General features: G+C 44.0%; 4 protein-coding genes across 4 annotated transcripts; 2 read left to right on the forward strand and 2 right to left on the reverse strand.

The window, feature by feature from the left end:
• Positions 1-3,412: 3,412 nt before the first annotated feature.
• On the reverse strand, positions 3,413-4,127 carry NECHADRAFT_89402 (uncharacterized protein; the record flags this gene model as incomplete). Its single annotated transcript, XM_003039184.1, has 2 exons — positions 3,413-3,655; positions 3,993-4,127. The coding sequence occupies 2 exons, from the start codon at positions 4,125-4,127 to the stop codon at positions 3,413-3,415; spliced, it is 378 nt and encodes a 125-aa protein (XP_003039230.1).
• Positions 4,128-5,121: 994 nt separating this feature from the next.
• On the forward strand, positions 5,122-5,694 carry NECHADRAFT_18445 (uncharacterized protein; the record flags this gene model as incomplete). Its single annotated transcript, XM_003039181.1, has 1 exon — positions 5,122-5,694. A coding segment is annotated over one exon (573 nt), but the record flags the coding sequence as incomplete, so codon positions are not given.
• Positions 5,695-8,199: 2,505 nt separating this feature from the next.
• NECHADRAFT_89404 (uncharacterized protein) lies at positions 8,200-8,723 on the forward strand (the record flags this gene model as incomplete). The annotated part of the gene is made up of 2 exons (XM_003039182.1): positions 8,200-8,598; positions 8,631-8,723. 2 exons carry the CDS (start codon positions 8,200-8,202, stop codon positions 8,721-8,723), a joined length of 492 nt encoding a protein of 163 aa, XP_003039228.1.
• Positions 8,724-8,972: 249 nt separating this feature from the next.
• On the reverse strand, positions 8,973-9,906 carry NECHADRAFT_89405 (uncharacterized protein; the record flags this gene model as incomplete). Its single annotated transcript, XM_003039185.1, has 2 exons — positions 8,973-9,615; positions 9,722-9,906. The coding sequence occupies 2 exons, from the start codon at positions 9,904-9,906 to the stop codon at positions 8,973-8,975; spliced, it is 828 nt and encodes a 275-aa protein (XP_003039231.1).
• Between the last annotated feature and the right edge of the window lie 4,025 nt (positions 9,907-13,931).

Consider the following 13,931-nt stretch of genomic DNA (forward strand, 5'->3'; position numbering starts at 1 on the left):
CTTATATTATATTATTTTTTATAATAGATCTTCTTAATATAATTTATCTTATAGTAATATTAGTATTTAAGTCTATAATAATCGCGCTTTTTCTATTAGGTTATTCTAAGTTTTATAGGTCTTATATAGGTTTTATAAGATATATTAGCTTATTAAGATTACCCCTAGTTAATATTAAATTAAGGTTTTTAATAATTTTTTTTATTATTATAAGGGTTTTAGAGTTTCTTCTAAGAAAATTATTAGTTATTAATCTTAATTACTTAGCTAATATAATTAATAAGGTTATTAAATTAGTCTTTTTTATAGAGTTTAGCCTATATTTCTTTCTTAAGTTTATTAAAGAAAAAGGATATTAAGGGTTCTTAGTCTTAATTAAGCTTCGAGGCGAGCTAAAGGTATTTAGTATTATATTCTAATATAGAGTAAGTTTATTAAAATACCTTAATTTCTCTTTTTACTTAGGCCTTTTTATTTATTATTTTAAAAGCTTATTAAAATATAGCTTTAAAGGCTTTAAAGCTAGAATAAAGGTTTATAATTTAAGGTAAGTATTTATTAAGTAATTTAATAAGATATTTCTTTATAATAGGTTTAAACTAAGCTATAATATACTTAATAAGATACCTAGCGGTATATTAGACCTTATTAGATATTATAATAAACTATATAAGGTAATAAAATATAAATATATATAATTATATAAAGAATATTAATAACTTATATATAATATTATTAATCTTCTTTAATTATTCTAGGTTTAAGATTTCTCTAATATTTTTACCCTTTATAATAATAACTACTATATTATTAATATTCTAGATATTCTTATAATATTACTAATTTTAAGCTTATTAAATAATAATTATGCGATTAATAAATTCTCTAAGTTTTTTTATTTTAATAATTATAATAATAACCTAGGCATAGAATTACTTAATTTCTTTATTATTATTATTTATCTCTTTATTATTATTAGGATTAGCCTAAACTAATATAATAAGGGCAAATAAGTAATTAATAGGTAAAACCTATTAATAGTTATTACTAAGAATAGCCTAAATAATTATTATATTTAATATTATTTAAGGTAATATAAATAATTTAATAAATAAGAGCTATTAATATATAATAAGAGGATATTTCCTAAGGGATAAATTAATTATATTAGTTTATATTAGTACTAGATTATATTATATAGCCTTAAAAGTTAATATAATATTACGTCTAATAATATACTTAAGGGTATTAAGTATAATTAAGTTATATTAATAGCTAAAGTAGCTATTATATAAAGAAGTATAATAAGTATATTCTATATACTTATAGTTAGTCCTTAGACTAATATTCTCTAGGTTTAATCTAAGGTAAGATTAATGTTTCTAATATTCTATCCCTAGACCGATGCGGGCGAAGTTTAGTCCTTTCGGTCCCTTACTTAGTTAGAGTATTTCTGCTATATTTCCCCGCCTAGCTTATATTATAGCCGTGATAATTATTATATATTAATAAGATATATAATAGCCTTAAAAGCCTTAAAAAGGACTTTAAAAATAAGGCTATATTACCTAATAAGGTTAATATATTAATTTTATACCTTTTTAGATTTTTTTATTAATTATATTTATATTAAGAATATTATATTAATTATATTAATATAATTTCTAAAGGCTTAGAAAAACTAAGGAAATATTTTCCTAGAAAACTAAGCTTTCCTATTAATCCTACTTATAAATAAGTTTTTTCCCTTATTTAATATAACTTAGTACTAATATTAATTAATAGGGCTTATATTATTAATATTATTCTTAATCTTAGGTTTAAATTAGCCTATTTTAGACCTAGAGAAAGATTATATTATTATATTAATATAAATAGAGATATAAAGGGTAAGTCGATTTTGGTCTAGGGTAGGTGGATTTTGCTCCAGGGTAGGTGGGAAAATCGGAAAAATCCTCACATTTGGGGTCAGACCAGCGGGACCCCATTCTCCAGCTAGGGTTTCACTCCTACAACCACTATCGTTCCATCTTCTTTCCCAAGAGTATTTTCGCTTAATAGGTAATTTCAATAAGACCTGCCAGAGCACCACCGGAAACATTAGCGCCGAAACATAACGACGAGTGAATTTCCGCCCTGACTATCTATTTCTAGATGCCCGATAGAACAGAGGCTACAGCTCTGCTTTCCACGAGACGTAGTCTAAGAGATCACTCGCTAAAAGGGGGCCCAAGAAGACGCCCAAGGACACCGATCTCTCGTATATCTCGTATAGTACTTTTAAAACAAAAACTAGGCGAGTCAAATCAATGACCTCAACAGTGTTAGTTATCCTAGAAATAACTCAGGTCTTTCGACGTGGCGTGGAAGAATTCCCGTAAGTCCCGTTGATAGAATTACTAGTCGACAGCGATCGCGGTTTGTTCACAATGATGTATATAAAGATCGCATAGAGAAAAGTTCGTGACCTCCTCTTGATGGCGAATCATATGCTTTTTGACAATGTTGATATGACGAGTTTGAGAGAGGGTTATAAATTAACCTGTTGGGCTGGTGACTTGCGTAATCCGCGTCTTGAAATTGGTTAAACCTCAAGTTCCGTAACCTGCGTCTTGAGTTGAGTCGACTTTGACTTCCGTAATCCCCGTCCCTGAAGGGTAGAGTAGACAGTTATTTGCGTAATCCCCGTCTTGGCTTTATTGCCTTGGGTTCCGTAATTCTCGTCCAACACCAAGTTCCGTAATATGCGTATTATCCTTCCCTGAGCGTCGATCTCCATAGTAAGAGGTATAGCTGGATTTTCTAGAAGCTTCTCGACAGCTATGATCTACGTTCAGTACCGATAAGGTCTATACAGAAGTAAAAAATAGATACCCCGAATGTTAATGCCAGTTCGATGAAGTGTTTCTTTGGCAATTCCCGCCAACGCAAATAACAGAAGTTCTTTTACTCTTGTCAAGACGGCGATTACGGAGTCATATGGCAATTAACCTAATACCTCAGAAACCAAAGAAGATATCTATAAACTCCTTCAGCTAAGCAACGCCGCATTATAACTGAACCCTAGCATAGTGGCCTTTTTCACCATTCTGCTGCCAGCATCAGAGAGTGATAACAAGCTGCATCACCATGAAAGATTAAACGCCCAGTGGAGGGTTCACACTACATCCTGATTATCTATAGAGAAAACAGCAAGCTAACCCCTCCAGCCGGGCAGCCTACCTCGCCAGTCTAGGTGCCCGGACCCATCAGGTTACTACTGGCATAGGCTGCCCTGATAAGTCCACACATGTAGCTGGGTTTCACGTAGCTGCGCTTACGTTGAGCGTTATACTTTCCCACGGCCCTTATTTGTTTGCCTGGCAGGGTGAAAGTATGACGGAACTTAATATTTGCTACTTCTGAAGTACTACTAGACCTTGACACTTAGTGCTTCGTTTTTTAAGTATGCATATACCTGATCAGTCGCACCGTTTGTAGTGGCAACCTGGGTCGCCTCTGTTGCAGCCGCGATGTGGGGAGTCCCAATAGAACCTGGGCAAGCCCAAAGACGCTCATAACGGTCCTTTGGCGGCGGCTCTTCCTCGTGGCAGTCAAAGCCAGCGCTAGCGATGATACGCTCCTCCAACGCCCTCGTCCACGATTCCCCCTCTTGCTGTGTTGATCAGGATAGCTGAGGCTTTCATCAGCTTCATATGATCATAAGAGATGAGGCCCCTGGTGGATGGTGTCAGAAGCACGTGTACGGAGACGATGTCAGACTCCTTCAGCAACTGCTCGAATCCATGGACACGTCTGTTCGCTATCTTGGCCTAACTAGGACCAGAATCCTCAGGGAAGTGAGGATTATAGTTGATGATAGGCGTCCGTAGACTACCTTGAAATATGCGGGCTGTCTCTCGCTTAATGTTTCCTATGCCAATAATCCCAAGTGTCTTGCCTATGATGAGCTGGCCGGTTATGGTCTCCTTGCGCACCGTCTTACCCTGTACCTTCTGTCGAATGACGATGTTAGGGACGTCCCGAGAGACGCTTAATGCGAGGTATACCGCTATCTTAGCCACAGCCGTAGCATTGACCCCAGGAGTATTGAAGACCTTTACCCCATGGCCTTCATATGCCTTCATGTTAATGAGGTCGAGGCCGATGCCTTGCTTTCCAATGATGCGGAGCTGCAGTGTAGCCTGTAGATCCTCCGCCGTAATCGTGTAATTCTTGATAAGAATGGCGGCGGCGTGCTGGCGCTAGTTTGCGGCTTTAGGGGACGTGTGAAGAACATAGTCGAATAGGGACTGAGCATGCTTGACGGCTTTTGGGTGAAATTCGCTGAGGATGTAGAGCCTGGGAAGACTTAGGATGACGTTTGTAAGTAGGCCTATCTTCCGATCGGTTGTCGACTCCCTTTTGACTTTGATCTTTTTTGTGGGAAGTGTTGAGGTGAGGTTGATTATTTTATGCTTCTCCGTCGCGGACCTTATGCTTTTTTTTTTTGCGTGGACTTTCGTGCTTTCTCTTTGTCCCCGATCTCCATCACCTATTCTTGGGGCATAAATCTTTGACATAAATATAAAACTAGATGGGTAAGAGGAAAGTCCGGTTAACTATAACGAGTTGTGAACTACTGAAGCCGATGCATCGGAAATAGTCAAGTAGCCGGAGAGCGGTCCCGGAAACCTCAAATGCTCCGGATTGTGAAGTACTGAAATAGCCGCCCCACTGACATATTGGCACGTCGATCAGGACTTAGTGTTTGATGGAATCGAGGCTGAGCGGAATCAGTCTTAGGATCACTACACTGGGCAATGATTGATAATATAAGGCCGGTTGTAGTTTGGAAGAGCCTTGGGAAATAAAAAGGCATCTGACACCAGGTCGTGAGCAACAATCCACGCATATACCACAGCAAGAACAGACTTTCCCCACATTGAAGAAACAACTATGGCTTCATCTACTGTCGATTCGGCCACCCCCCAGTCGAACATATCGAATGCTTCCAAGCTCACTGGCGACGAGCGCGCCGCTGCCCTTAAGAAGAATGGCTTGGACCGCCCCTTGAACGAATTCACCTACGGCGGCCATCCCTTGTCTGGGCCACAGACAAGACCCGTAAAACAGATCAGAATCCCTCGATTTGCGTCCCTGGAGGACGAGCGTGAATGGAGTAAGCTCTATCACGCCGCTGCTCTGAGATGGCTGGGCCTCAACGGGTATAATAACGAGGGCGCAGGTGGCCACCTCACGGTCCGTGACCCTATTCTTCGTGATCCCTTTTGGATTAACCCTCATGGTGTTTCATTCTCGTACATGAAGCCAGATGATCTTTGCCTCATCAATGAAAATGGAGAGGTTATGGAGCCTGGCAATATGCATGCTGTCAACCCTGCCGGCTTCGTAATTCACGTTGTCGTCCATAAGGCCCGTCCTGATGTTGTTGCCGCCTGCCATTGTCATTCAATTCCAACCAAGGCCTTCTCTGCCCTTGGGTGCAAGCTAGAGCCAATTAATCAGGATGGATGCCGCTTCTATGAGGACCATTCCATCTATGAAGGATTTGGCGGCATCGCCTTCGCGCAAGAGGGAGAACGAATTGCCAAATCCATTAGCAACAACAAAGGCGTTATTCTGGAAAACTACGGCATCTTGACTGTGGTCAAAACGGTTGATGCTGCGACATTCCTATTTGGTGCAATGGATAGGTGCATCTAGACTTAGCTGTTGGCTGATGCCGCGGCGGCTAGTCGAGGAACGCCCACTATCAAAGTCAGACACGAGGAGGCCCAGTTCACTCGTCGTCTCTATACAGATGAAATGGAATACATCATGTTCCAGTCTTAGTACGTTTAGATGAGACTACCTGCCGCCATGGATGACAACTGACTTTGTTACTAGAGCTTCGAAGACGTTGTTCGAGCGTCAAATGGGGAGCTTCCTATGTCGACAGGCAAAGAACTCCAGAACAGGGTAGAAATAAGGATTCATAGAGGATTTTCGATTGATATAACGCTGTACTGTTGGCATTTCCCAGCTTAGGTTGGCTTCATTTCCCTGTCGCACCATGACCACAAAGGAAAGATAGCTTTCAAAGACTTTGCCTATATATCATCACGTTTCCTATTGTACAATTACTTCCTCCTTGACACATGGCAAATAACACACGTATTCTTGCATTCAAACCTCAGGCCAGTCAGGTGCTCGACCTACATCATAGACTTCAGTTAAATAGCCGACTTGACAAGTGGGCGTGTAGTCAAGTCGGCCGGATTTCACCCCACATTTGGATATTTCAGATCGTTGACTTTAAAGACTGTGATGCTAATAATTTCAAGACGCATGACCGACAAAACCACGTCCCTGCTTTCATGCTTACCCACCCTCCTCCACAAACCTCATTACGACTAAGATTGCGAACACCAGGCGTCTTAATAAGATCCCCATCTTTTCCTACTAGAGGGTGGACAGTACCACCTTCGAAATTTATGCTCCAGGCGATCACGGCATGAGTCCTCCTCCCCCAAAGTCTCTCAGGGCACGACAACGCGTTCGACGGGCCTGCGATCTATGTAAAAGGTATATACACTGGGACGCCATTGTGCACCAATTTCCTTGATGGAAGCGCACTAAGAAATGACATATCTGTCCAGAAAGAAGATACGCTGCACGGGGGATCTGCCATGTGAGCTATGCATACGCGACGGCCTAGACTGTACGTACATGGCACCGTACTGTCGAGGACGACGGAGACGAAATGCGGCTTTGAGCACCACTGCCTCAGCCTCTCTCATAACACATTCCGTTTCGTCTGCTAGTGATTGGCCATTGGAGCCTCAAGCCGACGACCAAGATGCCATCGTTTTGCAAGACTCTCCGGCTGAAACTAATAGCCAAACCCTGGGTTTCACCACTTATCAATCCCAGAGGGCAACATCTCGACCCTCGCCAACACCCGGAGAGCGTGACAGACAGGGACATTTCATAGGTACTTCATCGGGCCTCGGCTTCTTGTTCCGACTACACCGCCGTCTAAAACACAACACGGGAGGAGCTTCGTCCCAAACATCCATCTTCACTCTTGGCGATCCAGCACTCCCAGCGTTTGACGAGATGAGTTTTGCTGTACCAACTCACCACGACGCCAATGAGTTGACACGAACTTACTTTGAGCTTGCTTCCCCAACGTACCGGTTTCTTCATCGACCTACAGTCGAATCCTTGGTAAGCACCTATACGAAAACGGCAGCATCACTGGCCCACATAGCAACAGCAAGTATGCCGTTGTCTTGATCATGTTTGCAAAGGCTTCGAGATACAGGGGTGATGTGGTGTCAGCAAGCTTACTAGAAGGGTAAAATAGGCCCAAAACATCTAGAATGCAGTACAACAGGGTTCATTGACTAACTTGACGATTCCAGGCTTCAGTACTTTCAGGCAGCTGAACAGCAGCTAAATTGCCAGACGGAATCTGCATCATTGACAAGTGTTCAAGCCCTTTTGGGATGCTGTTTCTTTGTCCTAACGTGTTCACGACTCAACCATTGTTGGAGCCTCTTCGGAACGACTTCCAGACTCATCCTGGCACTTAGCCTACATCGCAGGAAAGTCCAAAGTGCACAGCTGTTCCCAGTCGACCACAACGAGGCAGAGTCTCGGAAACGGCTATTCTGGTTTGCATACAACCTAGACAAACGCCTAAGTGCCATATTCGGTCGACCTTGCGCACTGCAGGACGATGATGCAGACCAGGAACTGCCGGCTCTTGTGGACGACAGCGAATTAACCGTGAGCACCACAAATGCTACGACAGGAAATAGTATGAACGTAATGCTGTGCCCCCTTCATAGTCAAAAGCTCGGTCGGATCCTGAATAAGATCCTGAGGCGTCTTTATGGGATCCGAAACCTAGATCGGCCGATGCGGGATCTGGCAATGGCAGAACTTGGCTCAGACGTGGATCAATGGAGGAACGATCTGCCTGCGTTTCTTAATCCGAATAAAGTGGACTCACGTCTGCTCAGGCCTCTCTTCCAGCGGCAGAGCAACCTTTTAACCTTGGAAGCCAGCCATGCTGAGATTCTCATCTGCCGCCCTTGCCTGCTGGACGACTACAAAGAATATGATGCATTCCAAGACAACTAAGACACTATCTCCAACGTTCAGCGGTGTTTGAACGCCGCTCTAAGCATCGTCTCCGTTATTACCATCATGGCCGATGCTGATCAGTTATTTGCGGCATCATGGTTTACACACTACCAAGCCTTCTGTGCTGCTGCTGTGCTGTACACGCTCACACTCAGGAACAGTTTTCAGGATTCGTCTGTGTGGTCTAAGTACTTCCAGGCTGCTGAGAAATGCCAGGGCACGATCGCAGCAATCGAGTCAGAGGACTCTTTTGCACGACGATTTTTGCTCATCATGGAAGAATACCGTTTAGAGGTAGTTCAAAAGGTTCAGCGGGACTCGGATGGTCTGGCTCTCTCGTCAGAACTCCTGTTACTTGATGGCAACTCAGTCGAAAATAATGGTCTAATGGAAGGTGGGAGAGCCATGGATAATGTCGCTTTCCTCATGGATCTTCCTAATTGGGAACAATTGGATTCCCTGGTAAGCTTCACCTTCTACAGTATTATCCATAGCACGAAAGATTCGAGGCTGACGTTGTGCTGTGGGCTCTGGATATAAGTGACCTTGTCCCTGGCATGGAAATGGCCATGGAACCAGAAGAGTGAAGAGGAGAATCAGTGGGAAAGCCGGATCGGTCGTTCGACGGGCCGTTCGGTAGAAACAACATATTGCTGGGAGTTCCCAAATCCCACGTGGTAACCATAGCTGTCATCGAAATTGAAAGCGTCTAATCTACCAAGTTGTTATGCGATCATATGGAGTAGCTTCACCACTGAACCTTCCTCCAACTCCTCAACCAGGGCCTTAATTTCCTGGGCCTTCTCTTTTCCGAAAACCGGAATCACGAGGCTAAACTACTTGGCCTCCGCCTGGTCTCGGTTGAAAGGGTGCTCTGGCTCGCCCAAGGGGAAAGGTATGTCGACATCATGGCTCTCCCCATCTGCGTACTCAATGTGCAGCTTACTACCCATTGCCTTCACCGTGTCATCGATGATGCATTCTATGTTGTCTGACAAGATCCGAATGGGCTCATCCTTGAGCCGTTTCGCAAACTCAACCCCGGTTTCAGGCCCATAGAGCCAAGCATGGGCCAGTTGAAAATATGCGGAGAATTGGGCATCGACGATGTTGTTAGGATGCAGCTTGTTAGAGATTCGTGACCCCACCACAATATGATTGGGGGAGCTCAGAGAAATGGTCATCTTCTTGACCTCGCGGCCCTTGTTCTGGAGACCAATGCTTCCTCCCACCTCTATCAGGCCGTGCGTCATTCGGCAAGCTGGATACGGCTTCAGGACCGTCTCCAAAAAATCCCAGCGCACTCCAAGGTCAGCCGTGAGGGACGGCAAATCGTGGCCAGTTCGCGGAGTGTAGCTGTGCAGAAATCCATACTTGCCCTCAATGCTTCTAGCCGCCCCCACGACGCCAGCTTCAGCGAGAGATACACAGACGAAAGCGTCGTGAACGGCAAATCCCGGATGAATCCGCTTGTTCCAGCTTCCATTCTCCAAATACTGCATTGACCCAGCGGCCTTTGAAAGGGCCAGCCCAAAAGCAGTTTCGATAGTTGAGGCCCTGAACGATCTGTTCGGTGGACTCCTACTCATGTGATGTAGCAATCGTGACCCCTAGGTAATCCAACAAGTATTCCTTCAGTCGAGAAATTAGAGTGAGTGGAAGGATCGAAGGCTCGGCGTTGGCGGTGAACTCAGCAAACAGTTTGGTCACTGGATGGAGTTCATTCGACGAAAGGGTGGTGCTACCGTTGGAGCTTAACTGGGCAGTCATTGTAGTGTCCTTTGGTGGTTGATAGCGACAGGCGTCCAAGATTGATGTTGAAACTAATTAACAGAGATTCAAATGCTATCAGACTCCTTTTGGTAGTTTATTCTCAAGTATGACGTCCGGTAAATATAGCATAAAATGGTAGGGATAATAAACCATCGTTCGGCTATTTCGGCAACATCATGAAACACCCCGCAACGGGGAGATATCTTGTTGGCCTTGCCCGGCTAACACGTGAAAATCTCATTAACCGGCTAATATAATTCCGCTCTTGCTTTCTCCAAGGCTGTGCCACTTCCTTTCCCGGGCATTAGCATAGCCTGGCTTCCGTACGAAGCATCAATATTGCATTTGCAACAGGCACTGGGAGTGGTAGCTTGAGCATTGGGAGCTGACCGAATATAGTCATGGTGAGGAACCATATGTCATAGAACCATGGCCACAAATACAGGACTTTTTTAGCACATGGCGCTGTTATTCAGAATCGTATTGCAGGTTTTCCTGTCCCCCCCCCACAACACTCACAAGCGAGCCAAGCATCTCTTGCTCTGAACGCCCAGCCCAGGTATTTCCACGGCTTGATCGTATTGATTAATAATATCTCGAGGCATCGACAGCAAGTAGAGTAGATCGTCACCCAACGTCTTCGGTAGGGTGGGGTGAGCCAATACCGAAACTCTCTGTCCTTGATTAGCAGGACACACGACAGACTGGCTCGCTTCGCCACGTTCAATCAGTCTACGGACGAATTAAACTGCAGCGTACTAGATGATTCTACCGCTATATACAATCTCCTCGTTACTTATTCGTTGTTTTGTGAATCTCGGCGATTGATACGAGTGCGTTATGATGATATCAGTCCGGGCTCTCGACTAGATAGAAACTTCGTAAGACTTCGCTTACGGCAACTACGCATGAGTACCGCATTGCTTGCTTTTACTCCTTGGAGATTTTAACACTTGAACTCCTCTTGTTTGGCATCGCGATATACGTCCACAGAGCCGAATGTGATGATAATTTACATGCATCAAACAATAGACCACTGGCAGGGAGATTGTAGCCCACTCCGCTCCTGTCACCAGGAATATCCGACAATATGTGTGCTACTTGGTGTCATGCTTTTGCAAGTACAAAGGTTACTTGTTGTGTCATCAAATCTTGGGTATAGGCTTCGGTTGTGTTGCGGCTGTGTCACATCCGTTGGGTCACTCAGAAGTCCACCCCCCACCGCTTCTTCGAGTTCATCACCAAGCAAGGAGGAAGGCAACATCGGTCAACAAGTAGCCTCTAGCAGGTTATATTCGCTAAAGGTCGCGGTCCACTTGCCAAACAAGCCTTTGTATTTTACTTTTGACCAGGGGTCAAAGAAGACCCGATTCTCATTAGTCAATGCTGACCCTTCAACAACATTCATTCCGATTTCCAGCGTGAAAAAACCCTCCTCAAGGAGATTCAACCTCTCATCAAGCTCCGAGTTCTCTGTGAGCGATCATTCGCTCCTGACAAGCCACCCCCACAAGGCCGTAACGTCTCGCTGTAACCCAACACGTCGTTGTTGATACACCGTGTGTACTCTTCTCCCCACGCTAGACGCTGGAACGTCTCGGTGAGATTTCTCGGCTTAAGGTCATAGTCGATAATATCAGATTTAATAAGGGTAAACCCCCCCTCGATCTTAAGGTAGTGCGAGTAATCCGGTTCCATAGACAAAGAGGATATAAAAAGTCCGTAAATCTCGATCTTATCTTAGTAGCTAAATTAGGCAGCTTAATTTTATAAATTTATATGGCAGGAATAAATAAGGAAACAAGGGGAATAAGGAGATGCCTAGATCTCCTCTTAGACAGGCACGATGCCCACTAGGGACATGGTCAAATTAAGAATGGTTGGATAAATCTAAATGCTTGCGATCGTTTATGATCTCCTCTAGGTCTGCAACGGAAATGTTGAAGACTGTCACAATTTGGCACAGTCGGTCGTCGACCAATAGACGCACCCGATTGTTGCAGTCGATAGTTGGCCCAAGAGGCCGAAGATCTTAACGAGCCTGCGACCTGGTATCTATGGTTTTTCTTTGCCTTACTGGAAGGACTGAAGACGATCCATCATAGTTTCCACCGGCCGCCCTGCGGAATAGGAGGCTTCTTCCGTGGAGGTGGCCTCTTGAAAGGGGTTGAACGGATAGGAGCATGCGAGGGACTAACAATAGCCAGGTTGGATTGAAATTCCATGCATGTGTCAATAGGCTGGCGCCGTGGAATATGATGGCGACGTTTCATCGAGACCTTGTCGGGCAGTTTCCAAATCCTTACTTTAGTTGGAGGCATCGGGCCGAAATCACAGTGCCTTTGACGGGACCACCACACAGACAAGTTCATCTCCGACTGCCCTGCGTGTTCCCGCTTAATCTTGGCATTTATCGCTGGCCACCTTCTACGCGATTCCGTTTATGCCTTGGCATGGCAGCCGAAGGCTTCCCGCATACCAACGTGTTCTTGATATCTTGCGGGAGTCCTAGCGGTGCCACACAACATTTCAAGTTTCCGCGATGAATGACCCCACGACCGGGTGGGCCGTGGTGAAGAGATAGTGAGGAAGACACGTAGTAACTGTCATGGTGTGATAGACAAGTCAGTTCTGGACGATCAGACCAAAGGACAAGTCACTTGACGAGAAGAAGGCAACCCCTTTGGTTGTACGATCAACAGTCCCTAAAAGATATCCCTGCAACTGATTCGTCCGTACAGTCTCGGTTGTTTGATGTATGTCAGCTTCCCTTGTCTCTTGCCTTTGTTCAACAAGATTAGGTAGTCTCGGTGTGACTTGTGTAACTCTGAGCTTCAGTGGTGAATCCTTGAATGGGTGGCTGGCCCCAGAACGTTGTGCATATGTCGACCCAGCCTTTGGGGAACATACAGCACGAAATCACACGCTCTACTTAGTAGTAGCCATGATTTGAAAGGAGTCATTTTATGGATAACAGGTGTCAATGGCTGATCGAAGGTGTGTCGTCAAACAGCTGCTGCAGCAACGCCTCACTGGCGTGCAACTACCCAAGAAGGTTGAAGGGAGCGCCCACGAGGAGTAACCATTGACCGATACGCTTGTTTTTACACAGCATGATATGATCCGGTTTTGTACAGCAAAGAAATCCAAGGACATCATTTTGCGTCGTATCTTGATATTCACAGCATTCAACGGTGCAGCATCAGCTTTGGGGAGGTCTTATGTGATGTAGATGTGGCATAGATGCAAATGTTGCGTGCGTGGCCTCTGGTTAGCTAATAACAAAGAAGATACCTCGAAGCGCCTCTCAAGATGCCCATGGGAACGAGACTCGCAGGAGACGATCTTCGGGCTTAGTTAACCCATTAAGGGCTAGGCTATAATTATAATAAAGAATAATTCTTAAATATAATATAATATTATAACCTAATATTAATACAATAATTTATTTTAATTTATATAATAATAAAAGAATTATATTTAATTATATTATTATAAAAAATTTAGCCTTTATAGGTATTTTAATTACTTAAATTTCTATATAAAAAATAAAAGAATTATTTAATTTTTATTTTTTTTAAGCTATAATCTCTTAATATTATGGCTTTAAACCTTAGCGCTGCCGAGTATAAGAACTAGTACCCTCTCCCTTATCCCCTCTAGGACCCAGAAACAAGCAACATCAAAGAGAACACAAAACTCGCAGGAGACAAGAGAAACCTGGCTCAGGCCGCCTTCACTGGTTGCTCCCAGCTAGCCACAGCCACATTGGGCTTATGGGCCGTCTGCAGCTGGCTCTCCTCTGCACTATCATTGTCAAAGAAAGATGAATTACTCAAGTTATGGAGCCTATGCCGCGTTGTCAAATGTCGGGCGGCTCAGTGCGTATAATCTAGATCAAAGGTTACCAATGGCTAGGTATGTGTCACGTCTTGGCCTCCCTGTCGCCCATGATGGCTGCCCTGAGACTGTTGTGATGGCCGAGACATGACAATGCCAGGCCGTGTCTTGGCCCAGTTGTG

Source organism: Fusarium vanettenii (genome assembly GCF_000151355.1).
Source record: "Fusarium vanettenii 77-13-4 unplaced genomic scaffold NECHAsca_143_unmapped, whole genome shotgun sequence".
Taxonomy (NCBI): domain Eukaryota; kingdom Fungi; phylum Ascomycota; class Sordariomycetes; order Hypocreales; family Nectriaceae; genus Fusarium; species Fusarium vanettenii.